Consider the following 26133-nt stretch of genomic DNA (forward strand, 5'->3'; position numbering starts at 1 on the left):
GACTTACTGATTGCCTGGCCATTCCTTCTCAATTTTTATAGGTCATTATCCATTTCTAACAACATTTGGTGTACCCCAAATCACTGTCATGGACCCTCCTCTCTCTATATCTTCTTTTGGGGAACTTTTTAATTCCCATTGCATCAATTACTTCTTTTATTTTACACCCTTACCAATACTACGTATTGGTTCCAAGGCAGAAAAATGATAAGGGCTAGGCAAGAGGGGTTAAGTGACTTGCCCAGGATCACACAGCTAGGAAGTGTACAAAACCAAACTTGAACCTAGGACCTCCTATTTTCTAGGCCTGGCTCTCAATCCACTCAGCTACCCAGTTGCCCCCCACATAAATTACTTCTTTAAAGATGATTTCCAGATTTATGTGTTCAACTATAATATTTATCATGAGTTTCTCTTTCTTGCCATTAGAAATTTCATTTGCTTGTTGGACATTCAACTGTATGTTCTATAGACATCTCAAATTAAACATTCAACCAACATTTAATAATCCTTAATCTTTTAAGCTCTGTGATAAAGGGGATACAGAAAAAAGTGAAATAGTCCTTATCCTCAAGGAGCTCACATTTATTCCCCCAATGCCTGGCACATAGTAACTATTTAATAAATGCACATTGAGTGATTGCAATGAGAGTGATAACATGTACACATACTGGTATATATTGAATCGACATATGGTAACCTTGGAAACAGGAAGAGATTCCCAAGGGTCCTTGGTAGAGTGATAAGAATGCCTTATTCAGAAGGTTATATTTGAAAGGAATTTTGAAAGGTAACCAGAGATTCTAAGAGGTAGAGGTGAGGAAGAATGTATTGCAAAAGTGTGGAATAAAGAGATGGAGTATTGGATGTAAGGATAATCTGACTAAATCACAGAGTGTGTAAAAGGAAATAAATGAATGAAAGAAAATTGTTAAGTGTTTATTATTTGACAAGACCTGGGGATAAAAACACAAAAGCCAAGGCAGCACTCTCTAGGAGCCTACTCATAATAGTAATCAGTAGCCAGGGTTGTGGTATTTGGTTTGGAAAGTCACAGGAATAACATAAAGGGAAGAAAATATTTTTCAGAGCAATGGGAATATTAATATGATTATGGTTCCAGAAATGGAAAGGGGGAAGGGCATGATGGAAAACAATAAAACAGCTTGTGAGAAGATGAGTGGGGGAATAAGAAAAGCATGACTAGAATCTGCTTAAGTATAATGGGGCTATATGGGATATTTACCAATGCGGATGAGAATGACCTAACACTTGAATATTTTGGAATTTTAGAGCTAAAAGCATTAAACCTTGCTTGCAGGGTATCCTCTCTGGTCTGTAGGGCAAGGTAGCTGGAGGTAAGATAGCAGGGAAATAATATGTACAGGAAAGAAAGCAGGGCAAGGTTGTAAGGAACTTAAAATGCCAAACATTGGATTTTATATTTTGTCTTATAGGTGACAGAGGGCCATTGGACTTTATTGTCTGAAGGACTGACATGGTCAGACTTACACTTTGGCAGGTGTGTGGAGAGTAGATTGAGATACTGAAAAGACTTGAAGTGGGGAGACTAGTTAGGAAACTGTTGCAGAATCCTGTAAAGATGTGATAAAGCCTGAATTAGGGTGGTGGTGGTGGCTGTGTGAGTGGAAAAAAGGTGATGTTTGTGAGAGATGCTATTAAGATAGAAACCACAAGATTTGGCAAGTTGGTTAATTGGAAGGATGCATATGCCCTCCCAGAAATAAGGGATTGTAGAGGTGGGAAATTGTGGGAAGATGGTGTCCCTAGTATGAAGCTTCCTGGCCCTCCTAATAACCCCTATAAACAAACAAAAATAATCCACAGAATCAGAACAAAAACAGACAGGAGTTGGGAGTGAAGCTGAATGGCCAGGGACAGTAAGGGAAGAAGGATTCTGACTTCTCTAGACTCAATACTAGTAGGGGTATTGACACTTCTGAACAAACAACACAAAATGAACAAGCTGAGGCCCTGAGGACAGAAGCAGAGCAAACAAGGCAGCCCTTGGGGGAAGGATCTGTAGCCTCACCTTATCTGCTGAACCCAAGAGCTTGTATCCCAAAGGATACCATTGGAATCTGCAAAGGACTCTGGGAGCAGGTGTGTCTGCTGGTTTCAGGGACTCCTGCTTGCCCACAACTAGGCACTGAAGGAGTGGACACATGATGCCATGACCATGAGGGTAGGACCTTCCACCTCACTGCTGACCAGGGAAGGACTATGGAGATCTGATGGATATGGACTTTGCACCTACTCTGTTTTGTGTTGCTTATTGGAAGAGAAGTGAGGAAGGAGTACACACCATTTAGAGTGGTTGCTGAAGGACTGAGGATCTTCCTGGTTGTTGCCACAAGAGTGGGGTGGTGATGGGGACTGTGGGGACTGTCTACTTATAGTTGTAATAGTTGGATTGCCTAGGAGATCTGGTTGGAGCACATGAGATCAATTACATAGGGGACTGGGTATTACACCTGATTGAGGATTATAGAAATTGGAAGAACTAAATGGGGCCCATGAAATAACAAACACAAAAAATCCTGGAACTTGAGGTACCATCCCCCAGCATGGTAGGAACCCTGGGACACCAGAATAAAGCTAATAATTAAGCCTATTGACCTGGACTGCTAAAATAAAAAAAAATGAGTGAGCAAATGAGAAAGAACCCAACTATTAATAGCTTTTATCAGGACAGAGAAGATTTGGGTTCAAAATTAGAGGACAGTGAAGTAAAAAACACTTCTAAAACAGCGAAGTTTAATAAGTAAAAAGGGGTCTGACTAGAGAGTTATAAGTGTTTATTAATAAAGTGAGAGGGAGAGAGAAAAGAGAAAGAGATATAGGTAGATTTCAGCCTTACTAATTTAAGGTAAGATCTGGTCCCGTGTTTCAGCCCAGCATTGTTCCCTCCATGCTACTGCTTGCATCAGACATGGAATCAATCAATTGTTCAATTATAGAAGTAAAAAGAGCTTCTCCTTCCAATGCTTGCCTTTTAAAACTCACTAGCTCCTCTCTCCATGGCAACATTGCATGCTGAAGTATGCTGACTCCAGGTTATTAGATATGATGTTACTGTGTAACACCCATCATTTGTGTGCTGCAGGGATGGAGGTAATTTACTTCACACAATTTTCCCATCCCTCTGATTCTTTGGGAGGTCAGCATGTTAAGTCTCCCCACTTTTGGTTTTCCAGGAGAATAACATGTTGGGTCTCCCCAGTGAATCATTTCACATTTGGAGTCTGTACTTTTAGGGTTTTCTCTCTAGGGGGTATAAAAATAGAAAAGATATCAAATATTTCATGGAGGAAGTTACAACAATTTTGGGAATAAAAGAGAGAAAAATAAAAAATGACTGATAGACACATTGACAAAAAGATGATTAGGGGGCACTCTCCTTTGACATAAGAGTTACCATCAGGATAAATGGTGGGCTAAATTCAAAATTTCATTCCAAATTTCTTCATGTAATATGTGATTTATACAGTCATCCTTATAGCATCTTCTCCAAAAATCCACTTTTCTAGTCCAGGGTGTCAGCAATTATCTTTTCTTAAAATTACTTTAAAAGATCTTAAAATTTGGATTTTAAGATAATTACATAATCCCTCCCTCCTGCCCCCACCCCCCTGGATGTTATATACCAATAATAGAACTGACACACATGCGTGGCTAAACTATAAGGTATATGAATTACTTTTCCCAAAACAGGAGAGATAAAAATTAAATTAAAAAATATGTTAAAATCATATATGCATACAAATTATGAGTATGAATTAAAAATCATAATAGGTCCTTGATTCACCATCAAGGTCCAATTAAGGTAGCCATTGTGTAATTTCTAAGCACAGTAACACAAATAAGAGAAACTAAGTCTCCAAGCCAGAAACAAATAGGTTTATTTGGGAGATGGCTGGTCTCACAATAAAGCCAGACTTCTGGTCAAGACTAAAAGACTTTAGGCACTGTGAGAGGCCTTCCTTCATACTCCAAGACTATATCACAACTTATATACCAGTACAGAAATAATCCAAGGCAATGATAAAAATAGAGATATGTGCATTGGTTGAAGTAATTAGGAAATACTTTTCATTGGTAGAAGTCACTTGAAGATCGCTTGAAAGTTCCCTGATAGACAAGAGGGAGTAGGGGAGCCTGAACCCTATTTTCTAAGCCTGATGATGTAAATGGTGATATTTATAAAGGTGACCAGGGTAAGGAGGACATGCCAGGTCCCCAAGAGGGGCAAAAGCCTGATGATGTATATTAGAGTGTATACAAAGGTATATCCGAGGCAAAAGCCTCTATGCTAACTGAAGACCAAGTCATAAGTTCAAGACTATAATTGCTGAGGGTGCATGATATAGTAAGTTACAGGCTAAGGCTGAAACTGAGGCCTATTCTAACAGTTATTAACTAGGATAACACTACATTTCTGTTACTAAAGCGATCAGAAAATGCTGCAAAAATCATAAAGAATATTATATTGCAAGTTCACTTATGCTAACATGATTAACTATCCTAAAATTACAATATTAATTCAGTACTAATTGCTAACCTAACAATCTGACCCTCATATAAGGGGTTAGGGGATTTCACACTCACATAGCAAGCATGCAGGACAGGGGCAGCAATATTGCACTTACCCACCATCAGCCAGGACTACAAAAACTTCCATATTACAGTAAAAAAAAAAAGAACAAAAGTCTGAGTAAAAAGGGAATATGATTCCCTGGTCTGATTTCTACTTCAATCATAGGGATCGTAAGTCAAAGTTAAAGCCAAACAGAGATACAGGTTAGTCACATATAAAGATAGGAAACAGGGAAGACCAGCATCAGGACTTGCCAAACAGCTGCTTCCCCATATCCTCATAGACAGGTCCTTCACCTTGCTATAGATCCTCACCAACCCCACAGGGATTGTTGGTCTCCTTGACCTTTTACTCTTTTGCACTGAGCTGTGGCTCATTAGCAGTCCTTTCTTCTGAAATAAGACACAAATATCAGTTAAAGTACCATACTATTTAACAACCAATGGCAGGTTTCCATAGTCTAAAGCTTTTGGGTATGCAATGTTAATCAGGGTAGGTAGAGAACTGTGAACTGGTCTTTTAATATCAAAATATCAGTATTGATTCCATAAATTCAAGGAAAAAATAAAATTCCAATTAGGAAAAAAGAAAGAAGAAAAAAACAAAATCATATTGCTCATCCTATTAGACAATGGGCCAGCCAAACAGGCATAGCAAAAAGATTTATCACTCAAAAGTGAAAGATATTTTCTCTCTAGCTTGGCCGTGATCCATAGTTTGATTGGTTATAATTTTTTCTCCTGATAAAAGCTTGGTATGGGCTTTGATACCAAGCTAAGATAAATTTGAACATTATTTCTAGTCCAGTCATGGTATCAGAACTTATAGCTAATAACCTAAACATACTAACTGAAAGTAATATTTTGTAACAAAATGTCTTAGATTAGATTAATTTATAAACTTAAAGTTCTAAAAACAAGCAACAAAATGCAATATATGTGACAGGATACACTCAGTGTCACTACCCATTATACATCAGAACAATGAATTCAAGAGTCTTTTCCTCCAATTCTGAGAGCAGAATAGTTAACAATATCTGGAAAGGGCTTTCCCAGGTAGACTGAGTTCCTCCAGTGTGCTGGAAATTCTTTACTTCTGGGTGTAGATATGCATTTATGATTGTGTTCCATGAGGTTTTTCACTAGAGGGAGGGTAACAGATTGAAATAATTTGCATCAACAAGACAGTGGGGTCTGAAAAGTAATAAACTTCACTTACAGACTGCTTGATGTTCATCCCCTCCCTCCTGCCATCAGAAATCCCTTTCCTACCCCTGGCCATTCCTCTGGTAATAATCTTCATTCTTTGGCTATACTGGTCAATTCTCTGTGGTTCCCCACAGTGACTATTGGGTTCCTTGAAGAGCATTATGGTTTGAGTTATGATTTACCCCATTAGAATTACTGACCATGTTGTCTATTATTGGAGAGTCTACTATTATTGTTCATTATTTCTCCAAGCTTCTGTCCTATTATCTTGATTCTTCTTCCTACAATTTATAGTTACATGACCTTGTTTACTATAGAAATACCATTGAATTGGCACTTTGTTTGCCAGGGTCCTTACCACTTCCCTCAAAGGAGGCATGATTTTCTCAATTACATTTGTTAAGTCAGGGACTAAAATAACTGCCTCATTTTCCTTGTTCTGTCTTTTCTAATTATTCTTCAAATTTTTCCTTTTCTCTCCTTTCACAGCTTTCAAAAACTTATACTGCTATTCTCTTCATTTTTTCCATATCCATGCCAGGCCAGTCTGGACAGCTCTTCTGAAAACACCCTCTAATTTTTTGGGGAGAGTGATTTACAAAATGATTTCTTATAATTCTAGAGTCTGTCTTTTTTATACATCTAGCCCAAGATAACCAGACCCTAACTCAACAATCCTATCATAAAAGTGGATTGGCCTTTCATCTTTTTCCTGGTTAATATATTTAAATTTTACCCAGTTCTCTGGTCTTGAGGAACAAACCTTCATATCACTTAATAAAGCCTCCCTGCCTTAGTTATGTTCGAGTAGCATTTCAGGTCTTTTAAAGGCCATTTTTTGCCTTCTCATTCTGAGACCCATTCATAGCTGAAAAAAAAATCATGTGTCCCCTTTAGTTAATAAAGCATAGAGGAGATCCATGATGTTAGTCAAACATGGATTATAGATCCTAAATATATTTTCAAACCTCCTGATTACCGACAAAGTTTCACCATCAAAGGAAGGAATGCAATCTATCCATCTCTCAAGATCTTCTGGAGAAAAAGCAACATGAATTCTTATTGTTATTAAATTCCCTCTTCAATCCTATATGGGCACTTCCCTCAGGGAAAAATGCCTTTATTTGAGTTTTCTTTGGTATCTAATACCCAGTTTGGAGTTTGAGTAGAAACAGAACACATCACACATAACATAGGGGGAGGGGAAAGAGGGAAAAGAGAAGAAAGGGGACAGGAAGAAAGGACCAGGACAGGAGGAGAAGGGAGGGGCAGGGCAGGAGGGGCCAAAAGAGGAAAGGCATGGAATAGGGGAGGAGCTGGATTAAGAGAAAGAAAAGAGAAATCAGGAAGTGGGGAAAGTGAGATCCCCAAATTATGATGGGGAGGGATTGGAAGAAGCCAGGGTGCCATTTTTAGAGTTAGGTCTCCTTCTAAATGAGATAAAATAGGGGGAAATGACCCCAAATAAACTAGTAAAAAATTTCCTTGGGATTATCTGGGCCTATCAACATTTTAAATTCCTTTATAGTCTTAAAGTCAAAAGACCTATATCTTGGCCATGAGAAAACTAGTTTTGACCAAGCTTTACAGAAATAGTTTTCTTCTTCATCATACATGGCTCTTTGGGAATGCAATACCCTCCCATGAAATCAATGGACTTTCCTTAGGAATCCATTTAGGAATTTTCAGGGTGGTGATAGTATCACCCATTGTCTAAGCTTTAAAACATTTTTTCCTCATAAAAGGAGAAAAGTGGAACAGAAAATCTAACTACAGAACTCTCCCTCTCATGTTGTAATGCTTAAATTTTAATGTTTCTAAAAATGGTCCATTTAAAAATCTATCTGGAACTTCCTTCTCAAATGACCATATGGTCTTTATAAATCACTTTAAGCAGAGGCTTCTCCAACTCAAAAAAATCCAATCTCTCTAGAGCCAGAGGTAAAAGGCTTTCCCATTTTCTAACTCCCATAGGCTAACTAACCCCATTTAAAAGAACACAAGATCTCTGTGATCCTTAGATTGCACCAACTGCTTGAATCTCCTGAATCCAGAATTTCAGAATTCCACTTTCTAACAAACTACTCTTCAAAACAGCTCTAAGAGAGGGATATAAAATAGTGAGAGAATGAAAAAAACAAAACCCAAAGAGAGGCCAAGTCTCCTGCTTCATGGTTCGCCAATGTTGTCACAAATAAAGATAGTGGTTTGGCCAGAATTATAAAGAGAGAGAGAGAGAGAGAGAGAGAGAGAGAGAGAGAGAGAGAGAGAGAGAGAGAGAGAGAGAGAGAGAGAGAGAGAGAGACTGAGAGACACACAGAGAGAGGCCTTACTAATTTAAGATAAGATCTGGTCTCATGATTCAGCCCAACATGGTCCCCTCCGTGCTATCACTTGCCAAGCATTAGCCCTGGGAGTCAGTCTGTTCAATTGCAGAAATGAAAAGAGCTTCTCCTTCCCATGCTTGCCTTTTAAACCCTACTAGCTTCTCCCTCCATGACAATGTTACACACTGATGCATGCTGACTCCAGGGGACACCAGGCCATTAGATATGACATTACTGTGTAACACCCTCCATTAGGGTGCTGCAGGGATGGAGGTAATTTATTTCACACAAAAGAAACACAATAAATGGCCATAAGCTTTGTAATAAGTGAATTGAAGTTGGTATACCGATAACCAACTGTTATGATCAAACTGAAGCTGATATTAATACAGCTACAGCTGATATATTGAACTGTTATACAGACAGTGGATTGAAGACCTGAGGCAGGTTGCCCCAACCTAAATTTATTATGGAGGAGAGGTATAAGAAGGAAAACAGGAGGTAGGAATAAGAGTTGAAACTAGGAGAGTATATATTAATATTATATTATGTCTAAAGTTCAAATCCTATTCTAATATATCTAAATCCCCCCCCCAAAAAAACACTACATATTACGGAGTTTCTTCTTTTCTGAAAACAAACCTGACTTAACTATACTCTCTGACTAAAATGAAATTTTATCTTACTACCTTATGCTAGATAATAAACCTTAATTTATAATGAATCCTAAAGTAATTTATCAAATCTTTTTAGAGAAACTGAATCAGCTTCTCTATCTCTCACTCTCAAAACCAATCTTCCATCTGTCAACTCAGGTGACAAAAATTGCTCTTCAGCGCCCCCTCTGGGCAATAAGGGAAAAGCTTCAGTAAAATCACTTTCAGCTCAGTATGAATCTCAAATCTCAAATCAGTATGAATCTCAAACTGTCTCAAAATAATAAACAAATCTTCTTTTTTGTCAGAGAAATAGACCCAGCTACATGCTCCCGAGGAAATCTAAGAGACAGGTCTAGAAACCCCAACCTGTCACTCTTCTCCTACATCTCTTAAATCTTAAAAAAAAAAGTTCTGTGGTCTTCTCTGTGAAAGGGGAAAGAGTAAAAATCACAAACTCTTTCTCTGATCTAAACCCCTAGTCCTAATAAAATTAAATAAATCCCAATCATAACAGCTTAAAAAGAGCTATTGGAAGAACTTTAAAAAGCCCTCAAAAACTAAAGCGTATGAGGAAAAATAAGGAAAAAAATAAGAGCAATGCAAGAAAATTAAGAAAATTATAAAAGAAAGATCACACAAATGAAAAAAGAGATCCAGAAACCCATGGAAGAATTTTATTTAGAATTGGACAAGAAGCTAAGGGCTCCCTAAGACAACAAGAAAGAATAAAGCAAAATTAAAACAGTGACATAATAGAAAAGAATATGAAACATCACAAAAACAAACTGACCTAGAAAATAAATGGAGGAGAGAGAATATAAAAAAATAGCTAGACTCCCAGAAAGTTCTGATCAAAAAGAGTTTAGTTGCCAAACTATGAAATCATCAAGGAAAACTGCTCCTAAAATTCTGGGATCAGAGAGTAAATAAAAATTGAAAGAATCTCTTCTAGTGGAGTGAATCATACTCTATCCTATTGGTTTACTCTGAAGCTTCCTGAGTGCAGGGTACTTGTCAGGCTCTGTTATACCTGATATACCTGCTTGAGGCTAGCAGTAGATCTAAGCCTGAACACATACAATGCAAACATGATTTCTGTTCAAACAACAGCAGTGTTAACAGCATAAATATTTTGCAAAAGTCTTACTTTAACATTCATCATACTTTAGAGGTAATACTACACTCCTGATGGATTGTTACTTTGGAATAAAAGTCCACTTGGGTATGAACAAGTTGGAAAGACTTGGTTTTGGAAACAGTATGGTCTGGCAATAGATTATGTCTGCTGCCAAAGAACCGCTAAATGGTCCTGGTAATGTATGCTGAGAATAAGACCAGTTAAGTTGATCAGATTAAATGTTGATTGGGTACATAGACGGGCCTAATATAACATTGCTAGAGCAACTGTTAAATTTTTTTTTAGAAAACAAGATGGAAAATATACATGAAGAGCTGTAAAATGGTTCATGTTCATTAACCTAAGGATCCTATTACTAGGATTAGCCCCTAAGAGCATTATTGAGAGAGTAAAAAGCTATATGTGTATGAAAATACTCATAGAACCTTTGTAATGACAAAGTAACTGGAAATAACACAAATGCAATGACTGAGAGAAATGGATGACTAGATGGTGATAATTTATTATTAGAAATCACAGATATTACAAATATAAAGAAAATAAGGGAAGAGAGAAGAATATATGCTATTAATAAAATAATCACAAAATCAAGAGAAAAAATGTACCAAAGTAAAACGAATTCAAAGGGACCTCAAAAGCAGGTGTGTGTGTATATATATATGTGTGTGTGTGTATGTATGTGTGTGTGTGTGTGTGTGTGTGTAATTCAGATATTTATAAACAAATTATAAACAATGTTTATTTTTGTGGTTTGTGGTTTTGCACTTTTTTTGCATTCGTATATAATTTTTTTGTTGTTGTTGATGACGGTTACTAAGTGTATAATAAAAGAAAGACTCAACTAAAAAAAAACAGTAAATTATAGCATTTCCCTATTGAAAAATGGTCAAAACATATGAACAGGTAGTTCTCAGAGGAAGAAATCACAACTATCTATAATCATATAAAAATGCTCTTAAGTCACTATTGATTAAAGAAATGCAAATTAAAATAACTCTGAGATACCACCTGACACCTATCATAAGCTAACATGACTAAAAAGGAAAATGATAAATGTTGGAGTGGATGTGGGAAAAAATGAACACTAATATTCTGTTGGTGGAACTGTGTACTAGTAAAATGATTCTATAGAGTAATATGGAACCAAAATCATCGTTATTCCTGTTGGCTCCTAGAGGAGCATAGGGCTGTAACCATTTCACGCCAACGGACTCTGTTCTGGGCAACTTCCCCAAGCTGGGCCCATGTCATTCCGACGGCCTTTGTTTCGTTTTTGGCAGATCTTTGAACTTGTGGTGTAATCTGCCTGAAAGGTCGTTGAATGATTTCAACTTAGTTCTAAAAGATGCCACCAAGAGTTGATGGTCCGAGGCCACATCTGCACGTCATGGACTCTGTTGGAGAGCAATCTTCCAGACTAGGCGATCATTGGTTTTGTTGGTTTAATGAGGTTGCCGTTTCTGTAGCAAGTGAGACTTTTTACGGGGTGAGGTTGCTAGCCCCACACCCAACCCTCCTCCTTTTTCAGCTGGGCTTGGGACCGTCCTTGGCGGACCAAAATCATAGGGCCATAAAATTATGCATAGCTTTTGACACAGTGATTAAAAAAGCTGGAAATCATATATGTTATTGGGGAAAAACAGAATAAAAATAAAGGGCTGGAACAAAATATATGCCTCATTTGATACAAAGAAAGCAGGAGTAGCAGTTGTGATCTCTGATTAACTTAAAGCTAAAATAGATGTAATCAAAAAAGATAAATATGGAAATTATGTTAAAAGTTACCAAAGAAAATAAAGCATTATTAGTATTAAACCTATATGCATCAAATACTATAGCATCCAGATTTTTAAAGGAAAAATTAAATGAGTTAGAGGTGGAAATAGATAACAAAACAATAATAGTGGGGGACTTTAATTTTCCCCTCTCAAAACTAAATGAATCTAATTAAAAAGTAAATAAGAAAGAAGCCAAGGAGATGAGTAGAATCTTTTTATATAAGTTAAATATGATAGTTATCTGGAGAGAATTGAATGGGAACAGAAATGAGTATACCTTTTTCTGCAGTTTATGGCACCTTTACAAAAATTATCTACATATTAAGGAGCAAAAACATTATGGTTAAATGAAGAAAGACAAATGTATTAAATTTATCCTTTTCAGACCAAAATGCAATAAAAATTGTATATAAACACAAAGCAAAAATAAATTGAAGAAGCCATCAAAGAACTCCCTAAAAAAAAATCCCCAGGGCCTGATGGATTCAGAAGTGAATTCTATCAAACATTCAAAGAACAACTAATCCCAATACTATACAAACTATTTGACATAATAAGTAAACAAAGAGTTATACCAAATTTCTTTTATGACACAAATATAGTAATGATTCCAAAGCCAGGCAGGTCAAAAACAGAGAAAGAAAACTATAGACTAATCTCCTTAATGAACATAGATGCACAAATCTTAAATAGAATACTATCAAAAAGACTCCAGGGGTAGCTGGGTAGCTCAGAGGAGTGAGAGTCAGGCCTAGAGACGGGAGGTCCTAGGTTCAAACCCGGCCTCAGCCACTTCCCAGCTGTGTGACCCTGGGCAGGTCACTTGACCCCCATTGCCCACCCTTGCCAATCTTCCACCTATGAGACAATGCACCGAAGTACAGGGGTTTAAAAAAAAAAGACTCCAGCAAGTGATCGTGAAGGTTATTCATTATGAGCAGGTGGGATTTATACCAGGAATGTAAGGATGGTTCAATATTAGGAAAACCATACACATAATTGACCATATCAACAAGCAAACCAACAAAAATCACATGATTATCTCAATAGCTGCAGAAAAAGCCTTTGACAAAATACAACACCCATTCCCCTTCGGCATAAGAGTGTACATTCAAAACAAATGCATTCAACTCCCCACAGTTCAATCAACTGAGCCCCAAAGTTCACTGTAGATCTTCTTGATGCAGTGTAGGTTCTCTGCTGGCATCTTCATGGTGCCTTCTCCAGACAAGTTTGTTGCCTGGATTCTGGGAGGTAGCAAGTTTCTTATCCTGAAATTACTCTCAAAAGAATTTAAACTTTACATACCCCGCCCCCCCGGGAGAATAATAACACATTGCCCTCTGAAAAGGTTAGAGACAAACACCCAGATCAGCTAAGGATACATGGCTGAGGTATGGGAGTATAAGAGTCAATTATCAAAAGAAATCTAAAAACATCAAAAAATCCAAAGAAAAAAGAAAAAATAACTTGTGAATGAAATAGAAAATGTCAAAGTGTTATATGGAAACATGTAGGTAAAGGAAAAATAAACTTGTAACAGGTCCTTGAATCAAGGCCCAATTAAAATGATTTCTATAATTATGCAATTACTCATTCAGTAGCCAGGACTACAGGAAGTTGCCACACTAATGAAAGAGAAGAAAAGGGACTCTAATATAAAAGCAAATGGGAACCAAAGAAGTGCTTGTTAGAATGTGATTCAAAGGAAGTCCTACATCTTAACATATGTTAAGCACCTCAACCTCGAACCCCAAACAAGTTCAAATTCTCTTGTTGTGACTTAAAATGATATCAATCCCACTGGATTGGTTGGTCTCTTTGACCTTGTACTCAGTCGGCACTGTGCAGCTTCTCATCAATCCCATTGGGATTGGTTGGTCTCCTTGACCTTGTTCTTCTTTGCACTGTATAGTGGCTCTTTTGTTCCCTTCTCCTGGAATCAGACACAATCATTAATCACAGTTCCATAACATTTATCAATAAATAGCAGGTTTCCATAGTTTAAAGCTTTTGGGTATGCAATAATATTACAGCAGATATATATTTTATATTAAACTTATATTACTAAAATCAAAAAGGATTAATATTGATAATGTGTTCAAGTGCAAAAATGACAGAAAAACTCAAATACTGTATTGTACATACAAGGGAAAAGAATAATAAAAGAATGTTTTAAAAAAATCAAAAATATATGCTTAGAATCAGTGAAAGGTTTCTCACCCAAAAAATGAGATCCATTTCCTTTTAAAACTTTGGCATGAACTACTATGAGTGCAAATGATTTTCACAAAATAACAGATTTATAATGCACATTCAAATAAAGTACCCAAATTCCCCAAAATTACAATAACACATTTAATGGCAATAGCAAACAAACCCACTATCATATAGGATTCACATCAGTTTCTATGTAGCCACTTGTGTGATACTTAAAAAATGTATGCTCGTCACAAATCCAACAGATGTAGCAAATCATTCAACCTTGGCTGTGATATTTTTAACAAAATCTATTACTGCCTCCATCCAAATGTGGGGCAGAGCCTAGGAAAAAAACCACAAAGCTGATAAAAAATTTTTTGGTCTAAAATATCACCAAGAATTTTAGATCCTTCTGGTAGGAAAGTAAATTAAAATAAGGAGCTAAAATATCATGCATGCTGGAGCTCTTTTTGGGTAGGAACTTCTATTTGGTTCTCTACCTTTTAATGTAACATTCCTTACAATAATATAATAGAGGAAAACCAAATCACTAGCTTTAAAAATGAAAAGAGTGAATATACCACCAATGAAAATAAAATTAAACCAATTGTTAAAACTTACTTTGCTCAATTATAGAAAAAAATTTACTTTGTAAATGAAGTGGAAGAACACTTAAAAAGTAAATTGCTTAGACTATCAGAGCAAGAAATAGAATATTTAAGTAAAATTATTCTAGAAAAAAGAAATTGAACAGGTCCTAAATAAACTTCCCTAAGAAAAAAAGCATCAGGACCAGATGTATTATTCATGAATGAATTCTACTAAACATTTAAAGACCAAACAATTGTAATATTAAATAAATCATTTGATTTGGTAAAGTAGTTTTGCCAAAAACTACTTTTAGAAACCAATATGGTGCTGATACCTAAACCAGGAAGAACAAATATAGGGAAAGAAAATTATAGACCAAATTCGTTAATGAGTATTGATGCAAAAATTCTAAGTAAAATACTAGGTAGGAGACTACACTAAAACATCACAAAGTTTATATAATGTAACCAAAAAGGAATTATCCCAGGAATGCAGGGGTGGTTTAACATAAGGAAAACTATTAGCATCATTTAAAATATTAGTTAAAAACCATATTAATATATCAATATATGCAGAAAAATCCTTTGATAAAATGCAACAGTCATTCCTTTTTAAACACCAAAAAGCATAAGTTTAATTTTCTTAAAATGATACTAAGCCTGTACCTAAAACCATAATTAAATATTATTTTTAATGGAGAGAAACTAGAAGCCTTTCAATAGCATTAGGAGTGAAACAAGGATGCCCGTTATCACTAATATTATTTAATATAGCATTAGAAATGCTAGGATTAGGAATAAGAGAAGAAAAAGAAATTGAAGGAATATGAAAAGGCAAAGAAGTAATAAAATTTTATTTGCAGACAACATTATGGCACATATGGAAAATCCTAGAAATTTAATTAAAAGGTTAGATGAAGCTATCAATAATTTTAGCAAAATAGCAGGATATAAAAATCCATATAAATTGTCAGCATTTTCATATTATTACTAACAAAGTCTTGCAAGAAGAAAGAATGAGATGCTCCATTTAAAATAACCATAGGGGACAGCTGTTTGGCTCAATAGCAGAATATAAAAATCCATATAAATTGTCAGCATTTTCTAATTATTACTAACAAAGTCTTGCAAGAAGAAAGAATGAGACGCTCCATTTAAAATAACCATAGGGGACAGCTGTTTGGCTCAGCCAGGCCTAGAGACTGGAGATCCTAAGTTCAAATCTGGCCTCAGACACTTCAAAGTTGTATGTCCCTGGGCAAGTCACTTAACCCCCATTGCCTAGCCCTTACCGCTCTTCTGCCTTAGAACTGTATGAGGGTGAGTATTGATGATAGGGGTGTGAGTATCTAGACTCCCCCCTTGTTAGCTTTCAATGGACCAGTATAGCTAACACCTCACCCCCACCCCTGGGAAAGACCTATGAAGGAATAAACTCAAAAAGGTTCCCAAACTGACAAAGTTATAGTGGGGATGTTGAAGGAAGGTGTTGGGTTTCAGTTGTGACCCTAATGGGTTGGATACTACCCTCAGAGCCAGCACTGTTGAGACAAACTTCCTCCCACTCCTAAGTTCAAGTAGCTTTACCCCTCAAGAATGGTCTTTGGAAATAGTTGTCCCCTCAGCCACCAGATCAGTTACCTCCCCCACTCAGTGTAACTGCTCAAGACTCTAAGTATCAAACTATCAGGGGTTTATTAAATGGTAAATTAAATTCAGGATACAGGGGGAAAAGGTATAGGGGAATCAAGGAAGGAGGGAAAGAATGAACTTCACTATCAGTTATGTTTTCTCCCCAAGAGAGCAGCTCTGGACTTCCTCTGTGGCTTGGTCACAGTAGCTAACTCTCTCTTCCCCCTACAATCTCCTATTAAATATTTCTAAGCTAATATAAGATAGAAGTAACAGAATAAATAGACTCAAGCAGGATCAGGGAAGGGACCCCCCTCATTCAAGCCCGCTACCCCAGGAGTTCAAGCTCTCCAGCCAAATTGGAGAATTGCTGTTAAATGTCTTCTTTGTTGGTAAATGAAGATAGTAGGAATTGATGTTAGTAGTTGTGATCTCCCAATAATCACTAATAAAAGCACAGAGGAGCCCAATTTACTCAGGATCCACCCCAAATCAAAACCTCCCAACCAAAGAACCAATCCCCTCCAGGGTCCCAGTCCGGTCAGGAGTGAAGTGACATTTGAGAAAACTCCAAACTCCTCTTGCTGCTGGCCCCTCCTTTACGGAATTCTCTCAGGGTTCCATGGGGTCGGCTTTCAGTTCTCTTCCAAAATGAGTGCTTAGTGATCCTTGATTTACTCAAATTTCACACTTACAGATTTCCTTAACTTATTTCTACTTAACTACACCAATACTCACCGTCATACAGAACCAATACATTCTATGATGGAAGGTAAGGGTTTTCTATGAACAAACAAACAAACAAACAAACAAACAAACAAACAAACAAACAAACAAACAAACAAACAAACAAACAAACAAACAAACAAACAAATAGACCAAGGAGTGAATGAGTAAATAAATAAATAAAATAACCACAGATAGGATGAAATACCTCGAAGTATGTCTACTAAAACAAACCCAGGAACTTCATGAGCATAATTATGAGACACTTTATAAATAAAGCCATATTTAAATAATTGGAGAAATATTAATTGTTTATGAATGGGCAGAACCAATATAATTAAAATGACAGTTTTACCAAAACTAATCTTATTTGATGCTCTCAATTTAAATTACCAAGAAATTGCTTTGCTGAATTAGAAAAAATAATAAAATTCATTTGAAAGTAGAAAAGATAAAGAATATGAAAAGACTAAATAAAAAAAACCAAGAGCTTTAGCAGTATTAGATTTTAAATCACATTATAAAGCAGTTATTATAAAAAATATCTGGTACTGCCCAAGAATTAGAGAGGTAGATTAGTATAACAGAACAGACATACAACAAAAAATGTAAAATATAAAAGTAACCTTTTATTTGACAAAAGCATAGATCCTATTTGGTAAAAATTGCTGGGGAAACTGTAAAGTAATTTGACAGAAACTAGATATAGAGCAATATCTGACACCATTGACTAAGATCAAAATGGATACATGATCCATATGTAAAAGGAGTTGTCAGAAGTAAATTAGAAGGACAGAGAACATATTATCTAACAGATTTATGAATAAGAAAAGAACTTATGAGTTGATAAGAGATCATTGGGAAATGCAAAATGGATAATTTTGAATACATTAATTTCAAAGATTTTTGTATAAATAAAACAAATGATGCTAAGATGAAGGAAGCAGAAAATTGGAGAAAATTTTGTAGACAGCCTCTCAGAAGTCTCATTTCTAAAATATGTAGAAAATTTATTAAATTTATAAGAATAAGAGTCACCCCCAATTGATAAATGGGCAAAAATATGAACAGACAATTTTTAGATGAAAAAAATCAGTGTCATTTATAGTATGTGAAAAAAATGCTCTAAATCATGAAAAGCAAACGAAAACAATTCTGATTTGGTGTGTGAAATTCTCATTTCACACCTATTACATAGGATCAAAGAACAAAATAACTTGGAAAAATGGGGACACTAATACATGGTTGATGGAGCTGTGAACTGATCCAACCATTTTGGGGAGCAATTTGGAATTACAAGCAGAGAGTTATAAAACTGTTTAATTTTATTTTATTTTATTTTATTTTTTGGAATGGCAATCTTTGTTTTTCTTTTCTTTCTTCCTTTTTCTTTTTTTTCTTTTGAATATTTTCTAAAACTATAATTTTAGATCATTAATACCATTGCTTGGTCTGTTTCCTAAGAAGATCAGGGAAAATGGAAAAGAGCACATATAGTCCAAAATATTTATAACAGTTGTCTTTGAGGAGACAGTTAAAATTTGAGGGGATACTTATTGATTGGGGATTGGCTAAACAAATTGTGGTATATGATTGTGTGAAATACTACTATGTCATAAGAAGTGATGAGCAGGCTAATTAAAAAAAATTGGTAAGAATTACATGGGATAATGAACAGTGAAATGAGTAGAACTAAGAGAAAAATATACACAGCAGTAGAAGCAGTACTGGAAGAACAAATTGTAGACATTGCCTCCAAAGAGTAAACTGAAAACTGAAAACATGAAACATTTAATTTGTATGAACATGTTGGTTTCCCAAATGATACCTTCTGTGATGCAGAGAGAGTGAGGAGGGGACATGTGTTGATGGGATTTACTATTATGGTAATCTGAAGAAAAGTAATAAGCTAAACATTAAAGAGATTAGCTATTTCATTTATATTTGATATTTTTTGTATATGGAAATGCTTACTTTATTTGGTTTTGTAAAATTTGGAATAAAAATAAAATTAAAAATTAAGATGAATAAGAAAGTGTAGAAGAGAGGTTTTGTTGGAAAACATAATAAGTTCTGTTTCATACATGTTGAATTTGAATAGGACATCCATTTAAAAATATTTGACAGTTGAAGTGAGATCGGAACTAAGCTAGACATGGAAGTTCTCAAAAAGGTTCTTAATCTAGGGATTTTGAATCATTTAAAACTATTATTTCAATATTTTTGGTTTCCTTTGTAATCCTGTGTATTTTATTTTGTGAGTTTAAAAGCAGTTTTGTTGTTTAGGAGTCCATAGACTTTATTAGGCTATCTATGACACCAAAAAGTGGTTACTAATCTTTACCATACAGGGTAATTCAATGCAAAGAAACTGCTCAGGCCACCAATTTAGGGAATACAGGGATTAAAAACTTTGTGTAGAACATTAAAGGTTCTTGACACATGTTTGTTGATTTTTATATTGATATATGCTGTACATACACTTCATTATAGCCATATAAATATGTATAGTATACTGAGATTGTTTAATTTTTCTTAGTGAGTCAGGGTAGTCTAATAAACAGAGCCTTGTACTGGTCTAGTCCCAGCATGTTTGCAAACTAGAAATGTAGTCTTGGGCACTTAATTTTATCCTTCTTGGGCCTTAGTTTCTATATTTGTAATATGAGTGATCTGTTGAGTGGGGGAAAATTATAGGATGTTAGATCTAGAAGACATCTTAGAGATCATTTATTGTAATCCTCACATTTTATTGATGAAGAAATTGAGGTCTAAGTGAAGTAACTTGCCGAAGTTTGTACAGGTAATAATTAGTTTGAATACAAATCTTGTAATTAGAAGGTCAATGCTTTTCCATTATATTACCCCTGTTCAGATCTAAAGACTCTGATTCTTTGATTATGACAGTGTTCTCAGATAAAAATATTTTCTCATTTGACTACAATGTATGATAAGGTTTCCAGAAACCTGGGAACTACCTATAATTAAAATGAATGCATAGGACTTTTAAAAGGTACTCTTTTGTAAAAGTCTTATTTGGGTAAATTTGGATTTTCATATCTTGTATAATAGTACTTATTAGAAAGTACAGTTTTAATATTCAGTACTTTGTTCTTCACTGATAACATTCTTCTAAATTTTGTCAGATGGTTTTTTCTTTGGTATTTTTTAAAAATCAAATGCAAAAGTATTAAATTATTTCAAGGAACTTCTGGGATCAGGTGAGTTTCATTTCTGATCCTGATTTCTGTAGATTTATATGGCACTTGTAAACATTCTGCACTTATACAATGTTCTGTATCATAGTTGAAAGTGGCCAGTACAAATTCAGGCCTATTCATTCATTCACCATTTTTTTTATTTTGTTGCTTACATGAGACCTGGTTTGTTTGTTTGTTTTTTAATTTTTTTCAGAGTGAAAAGCTCTTGTTATATGATACTGTACAGAGTGAACTAGAAGAGAAAATCAGAAGGCTTGAAGAAGATAGGCACAGCATTGACATTACATCAGGTAAAGGGAATTTAAAACTTTTTAATTTGTAAAATTTGTACCAACTAAATGTTTGATTTGCGAAGCACTGGACTGTCATTGCCTTCAGTATTTTCTAAGATATTAGTCTTTTAAAATTATTGAACTAAGGCAAATAAACTATTTCATTGAGGGAATAAAAGGAAGATTCAACTGAATAAACCAATGTAACTACCTAAAGAATTTTTTAGCAAACTTATTTTAAAAGGACTTATAGAATAGATCGAAGCAGAGTTACAACTACAGAAAGATGCATAGACCTGGAAGAGTAGTGTCAAAATGGCTAATATGTCAGAATGACCTGAATCTTGCAAAAAAAAAATACTAAAGATCATAAAAAGATTTTGCTATTATATTTCAAAAGATAATAGTGAGGAAGACAGAGACACCCACTCCTTGAGGAAAAGGGTGTAATACTGTAGAGAGAAAGGAAATCTATTTTTTCTTCTCTATCAAGGAGAATTTTCTTTAAACTGGAAAAATTAGAAGGAATAATAAAAGGAAATTGAAGTGTATAAAATATATACACCATGTAATAAAAAGCACATATATAACAACATCACATATAAAATATATATCTATATCTATATACAAAAAAACAAAAGGTAGCATTATTGAAACTTCCTCTATAAAGGAATAAATGAGACAAGGATTGACATACTTCTATAAATAGCATTGGGACAAGATAAAGAAACTAAAGAAATAAATACTGGCAAAGAGGAAACAAAATTATACCATTTTACAGGTAGAAAAGCAGCAAAAGAAATCAGCTGAGACAATAAAGTATCAGTTTACAAAAGGTGTGTATTGTAATGCAGGTTTTCTTGCATTGCAATATTACCTTAGGCAATCCTGTCAGTTATCAGAATGGAATTCTGGGGTAGCATGTGCCAGATGCCAGGTGCTAACCGGCAGTTGGGCTGTGACTATATAAAGCCCTGCAAACGCAACCTTGGGTTTTTTGTTGTTGTTGTTGTTGTTGTTTTTTAACCCTTGTACTTCGGTGTATTGTGTCATAGGTGGAAGATTGGTAAGGGTGGGCAATGGGGGTCAAGTGACTTGCCCAGGGTCACACAGCTGGGAAGTGTCTGAGGCCGGGTTTGAACCTAGGACCTCCTGTCTCTAGGCCTGACTCTCACTCCACTGAGCTACCCAGCTGCCCGTTGGGTTTTTGTTTTCCCTTGACCTCACCCAGACAACTTGTTATCCCTGACCTTTCCCCCTGGCCCCTGGGTAGTGAAGGGGGATGGATCATGGGTAGGAACTTAGATAGTGTAGCCTAGTGATTAGAGCCATCTCTAGAGCAACTCAACAATATCATTGGTGTACCTAGCTGATCAAATAACACCAAGCCAGAGTCTAGTTATCTCTGGCTGAGGGCTGGTCCTTTGCCAGCACCTGCCAGTTGCCCCTAGCAACAGCTTAGCAAACCTAAGCCCTCTTACCTTAGTTTTCCCTTTCCAGTTCAAATAAATCCCTTTGCTTTAATCTGTGAATTCCTGTGATTATTCTAACACCTTCAAGGCTAAAAAGACTAAGGGGAGGACAGAATTTTGAGAAGTAGGGGTTACAGTGGAAGTGAAAGCTAAGCCTCCATTGTTGGCAGGAAGTTGAGCCACGGTTTCCTGCTGGACTTTGCTCTCACCCAATAGGGAGTCAGTTACCTCAGCAGGGAGGAGCCACCAACCCAATATTTTAAAGGAGCCTGCAGCTAGCAGTGGAGATTCACTGGGCAGCTCAGCTGAGGCTGCTCCCCTCTGATAACATCAGCTCCAATCTCCAGCCAATTTAATTTCTGGCTCCTAGGCCCCTAGTGACTCCCACTTACTAACTTCCTTATCTATTATTACATTTGGCAAGCTCAGTTAGGCTAATTACCTACACAATCAATATCATTTCAAATGGGTCTGGCCAGGATGATGTTCATAGTCACCGGCTTTTCTCTGCTCCTGTGATCATTGTTGCAGGGAGCATTCGATTTTTGGTTTAAGAAAGTTCTACAGTTCTTTCACCAGATCTTGGAACTATATGATTACTATAAATGGTGTGCTATAACACTGGCAGAATTTATTTGCTTTGTACCCGTGGCTATGGCACTAGTTTTTATGATCTTTCAACTCATGATAGTACTGAGGAGAGTCCTCTCACACTTATGGCTCCTTTTTGGCTCTGCTCCGGCTTCAAAACTTGACTCTATCTCCCTGGAACTGTTGGAACACATGAAGCTGTTGTTCCAAGTACTTAAACAAATCAGGGTGGAAAAGGAACTCAATGAGCATACAATTCTCCAGTTGGAGATTGTAGAAACAAAATATGTAGGCAAGGCTAACCAGAACAAAGAAACCCAATCTGTGAAGGACACCCAAAATCCAACAAAGGAACCAGGCACTGAAACCACTGTTGCCTAGGGTAATATTGCAATGCAAGAAACCCTGCATTACAGTATGGAGTATTCAGAGAGGTGTAATACCTCTGGTGTGAGGGCTTCTTGAGCTCATTTATTTTCAGGGCTGTTTTCTACCTTTGGTGTCTACTTGTTGCTTTAAGAAGCTGTATAGCATCTTAGCAGACAAGCTAAACTCAACCAACAAACCTCAAACTAATTGGTGAGTTAGAGGGGTAGCTACCCCAAGCATGTGAAGACTTTCCTCTGGTGGAATGGGCAGATGAGAACTGTTTGTTCCAGCAGCCATGAAGATAGCAGAAGTAGGTGTTATGGAGCATTTAGAGCTTGGTTAGACATTGTAAGAAGAGAAGGTCACCTACTGCAACCTGAGCCATCTCTTGATTCTTGTCTTGCTACTCAACTTAAATGCCTCTGGAATACAGAAGCCAATGACTTTGTGCAATTCTGCCTCACTTAAATCCAATTTATTTGTCTGTCAAAAGACATCCACCCCTACCATTTTATCATTTTACTCTCTCTTTATTTTATTATTTTACTCCTACCTTAAAAGTCCTGTGGTGACAGGCAAGTGACATAGCAGCAGGTATAAATACACTGGGAGCTGTAGTCAAAACCCTGCACACAAATCATCCAGGGCATAGGGTTGTCTTCTCACTGGAAGCAGAAGTGGGATATGGCAGCTTCCTGGGTATTTGAGCAGTCTTTTTATTGTTTTTTTTAAAACCCTAATATCATATATATATATAAATTTTATTTGATACAGGACTGGGCAATGGGGGTTAAGTGACTTGCCCAGGGTCACACAGCTAGGAAGTGTCTGAGGCCAGATTTGAACCTAGGACCTCCTGTCTCTAGGCCTGGCTCTCAATCCGCCATGAGCAGTCTTTTTAAAGGACTGTACTGTTTGTTTACCTCTTGGCTCTTGTCTAGAAAAGGTGTCCTAAAAATTATCTTCTTCACCTAACCCTGGCTTACTGTGAAAAGTGTGGATCCTACTTTGCAGTCAAAACACAATAGCAATACAAAAACTTTTATGAAGATAATTCTACTCATCATTGGTACATGGAAATTGTGCATACCTATGGATAGTACTTACCTATGGGTAGAGTAGGCACAGATGTGACAATAGGTCTTTGGGAAGAATGATCAGAAAGAGCAATAGCAACAATCACTTACTACTGAAGACTTGTGTGTCACATGACCTTAGCACCAACACTGTCTTCCATTTACTTAAATACAATAAAACTTCATGGATGTACCTTCAAAGCAAGCACTGGCATTTAATAGACTGTCTTTTGGAGAAGAAACAGGATGTAACAGTGGTAAAGGTGATGTATGTTGCAGAGTACTGGGCATGGATTTATCATTTCCAAGCTAAACATTCACATTCAACAAAAGTGGTGACCCCAAGGAAAGATTTAAAATTAGCAGATTAGAACACTTCTCAGTGCATGGATAGTTTGTTGCTGACTTGGAAGGAAAACTGAACCTATACATGATTGCCAACAGTGGAGAAAAAAATGAGTGGACAACTTTCAGAGATTTGATATACAGCATTGCATTTACTCATCTGAACCATATTAATGACAAACATTAGAATTAGTTTGATGGAAATGTTGAGGAAAGTCAGGGGCTATTTATTGAAAAACAAGAACTCCACCGAGTTTACCAGCAGGATAGTTGATCTGTCTCTAAGAAGCCAGCATTTAATTCTATCAAAAATAAAATGCTCTATGGTAAAGAACGCTACCTACATTCAGAGGAAGAACTGCAGGAGAGGAAACATATAAGAAAAGCAACTGCTTGAACGCATGGGTCGGGGTGGACATGATTGGGGATGTGGACTCGAAACTACCACAGCAATGCAACTACCAACAATTTGGAAATAGGTCTTGATCAAGGACACATGACAAAAGCAGTGGAAATGTGCGTTGGCCATGGGTGGTGGGAGTGTGGGGGGTGAAGGGGAAAGTAGGAGCATGAATCATGTAACCATGTTAAAAATGATTATTAATAAATGTTTAAATTAAAAAAAAATAAAATGCTAATGAAGCTTAGAGCAATGCAGGATTCTTAGCTCAATAAAAAAGGCAGGTAAAATTCAGTTTTCTGCTGATAGTAATCCAAAGCACTTCTTTGATTCCTTGAAGGCTCTTTATGAGCCAAAGACTTATTGTGTATCTCAGCTACTCAGCTCCCATGGAGTCACACTCATAAGTCATAGGGATATGATCCTAGAGAGATGGGCTGAACACTTCCATAATATTTGCAATAGATTATCATCAATCAGTGCTGAAATTATTGACCATATACTTCAAGTTGAAGTCAATCCCTCTCTAGCTGAACTTCCAACTGAAGAAGAATTTTGAATACTGTTAGGCTACTCTCATGTGGCAAAGCACCTGGTATGGATTCTGTTCCAGCAGAGATTCATAGAGTAAGGAACCTACTGCTCATATAAAAGCTGACTGAAATTTTCTAGGTTATATAGGAAGAGGAAGTTATCCTCCAAGAGATCCATGATGCCTCCATTGTCTATCTCTTTAAAGAAAAAGGAAATAATTTGTCCTCTGACAATCACAGGGCAGTCTCTCTCTTAGTCATTGCTGGCAAGATTCTTGCCAAAGTCCTCCTTAGTATCCTTAGGCTGATCTTTCACATGTAAGATGGTCACCTGTGAGCCAGTGTGGCTTCAGAAAGGTCCAAGGAACATGATGTTTGCTGCCTAACAACTCTAGGATAAATATCAGGAGCAGAATAGAGGTTCGTATACAACGTTCATTAATCTGACCAAGGCCTTTGATAGTGTCAGTAATGAGGGTTTATGGAAGATCAAAACAAAATATTGTGGCCCAAAGTTAATCAGTTTTGCATGACAGCTTCATGATGGCATGCTTGTACAGATTCTGGAAATTGAATGATGCTTTTCTCGTCACCATTGGAGTGAAGCAGGGCTATGTGCTTATTGTCGTGTTTTTTTATTAACATGATGTTGTTGGAAGCCTTTGATGTGGATGGAAATAGCATCAAAGTCAGCTACTGCTTTGAAAATAAATTATTTAATTTGAAAAGCCAAGGCAAAAGTGGAGGGAGAGTTGGTATGTGACATTTATAGATGATTGTGCACAATTGAGTGCAGCCTCTGCTGTTTGTGCTAATTTTGACCTGATAACACCAGGAAAACAGAAGTTCTTCACCAGCTAGCACTGCACCGTACCTATGTAGAACCATTGATGATAGCAAATGGATAATGTGGATAAGTTAATTTACCTTGGCAGTATACTTTCCAGGAATATATATATATATATATATATACACA

The 26133-nt window shown here is 36.4% G+C and overlaps 1 protein-coding gene across 2 annotated transcripts in view; it reads left to right on the forward strand.

The window, feature by feature from the left end:
* Positions 1 to 26133, forward strand: part of BRMS1L (BRMS1 like transcriptional repressor) — a 174656-nt gene that overhangs the window by 119033 nt on the left and 29490 nt on the right. For both annotated transcript variants that reach the window (XM_044664770.1, XM_044664771.1), the window contains exon 5: positions 20293 to 20389. In XM_044664770.1, coding sequence (XP_044520705.1) covers positions 20293 to 20389 — 97 coding nt within the window. The remainder of the gene's footprint in view (positions 1 to 20292; positions 20390 to 26133) is intronic.

This window comes from Gracilinanus agilis, chromosome 2, assembly GCF_016433145.1.
Source record: "Gracilinanus agilis isolate LMUSP501 chromosome 2, AgileGrace, whole genome shotgun sequence".
NCBI classification, from domain to species: Eukaryota; Metazoa; Chordata; class Mammalia; order Didelphimorphia; family Didelphidae; genus Gracilinanus; species Gracilinanus agilis.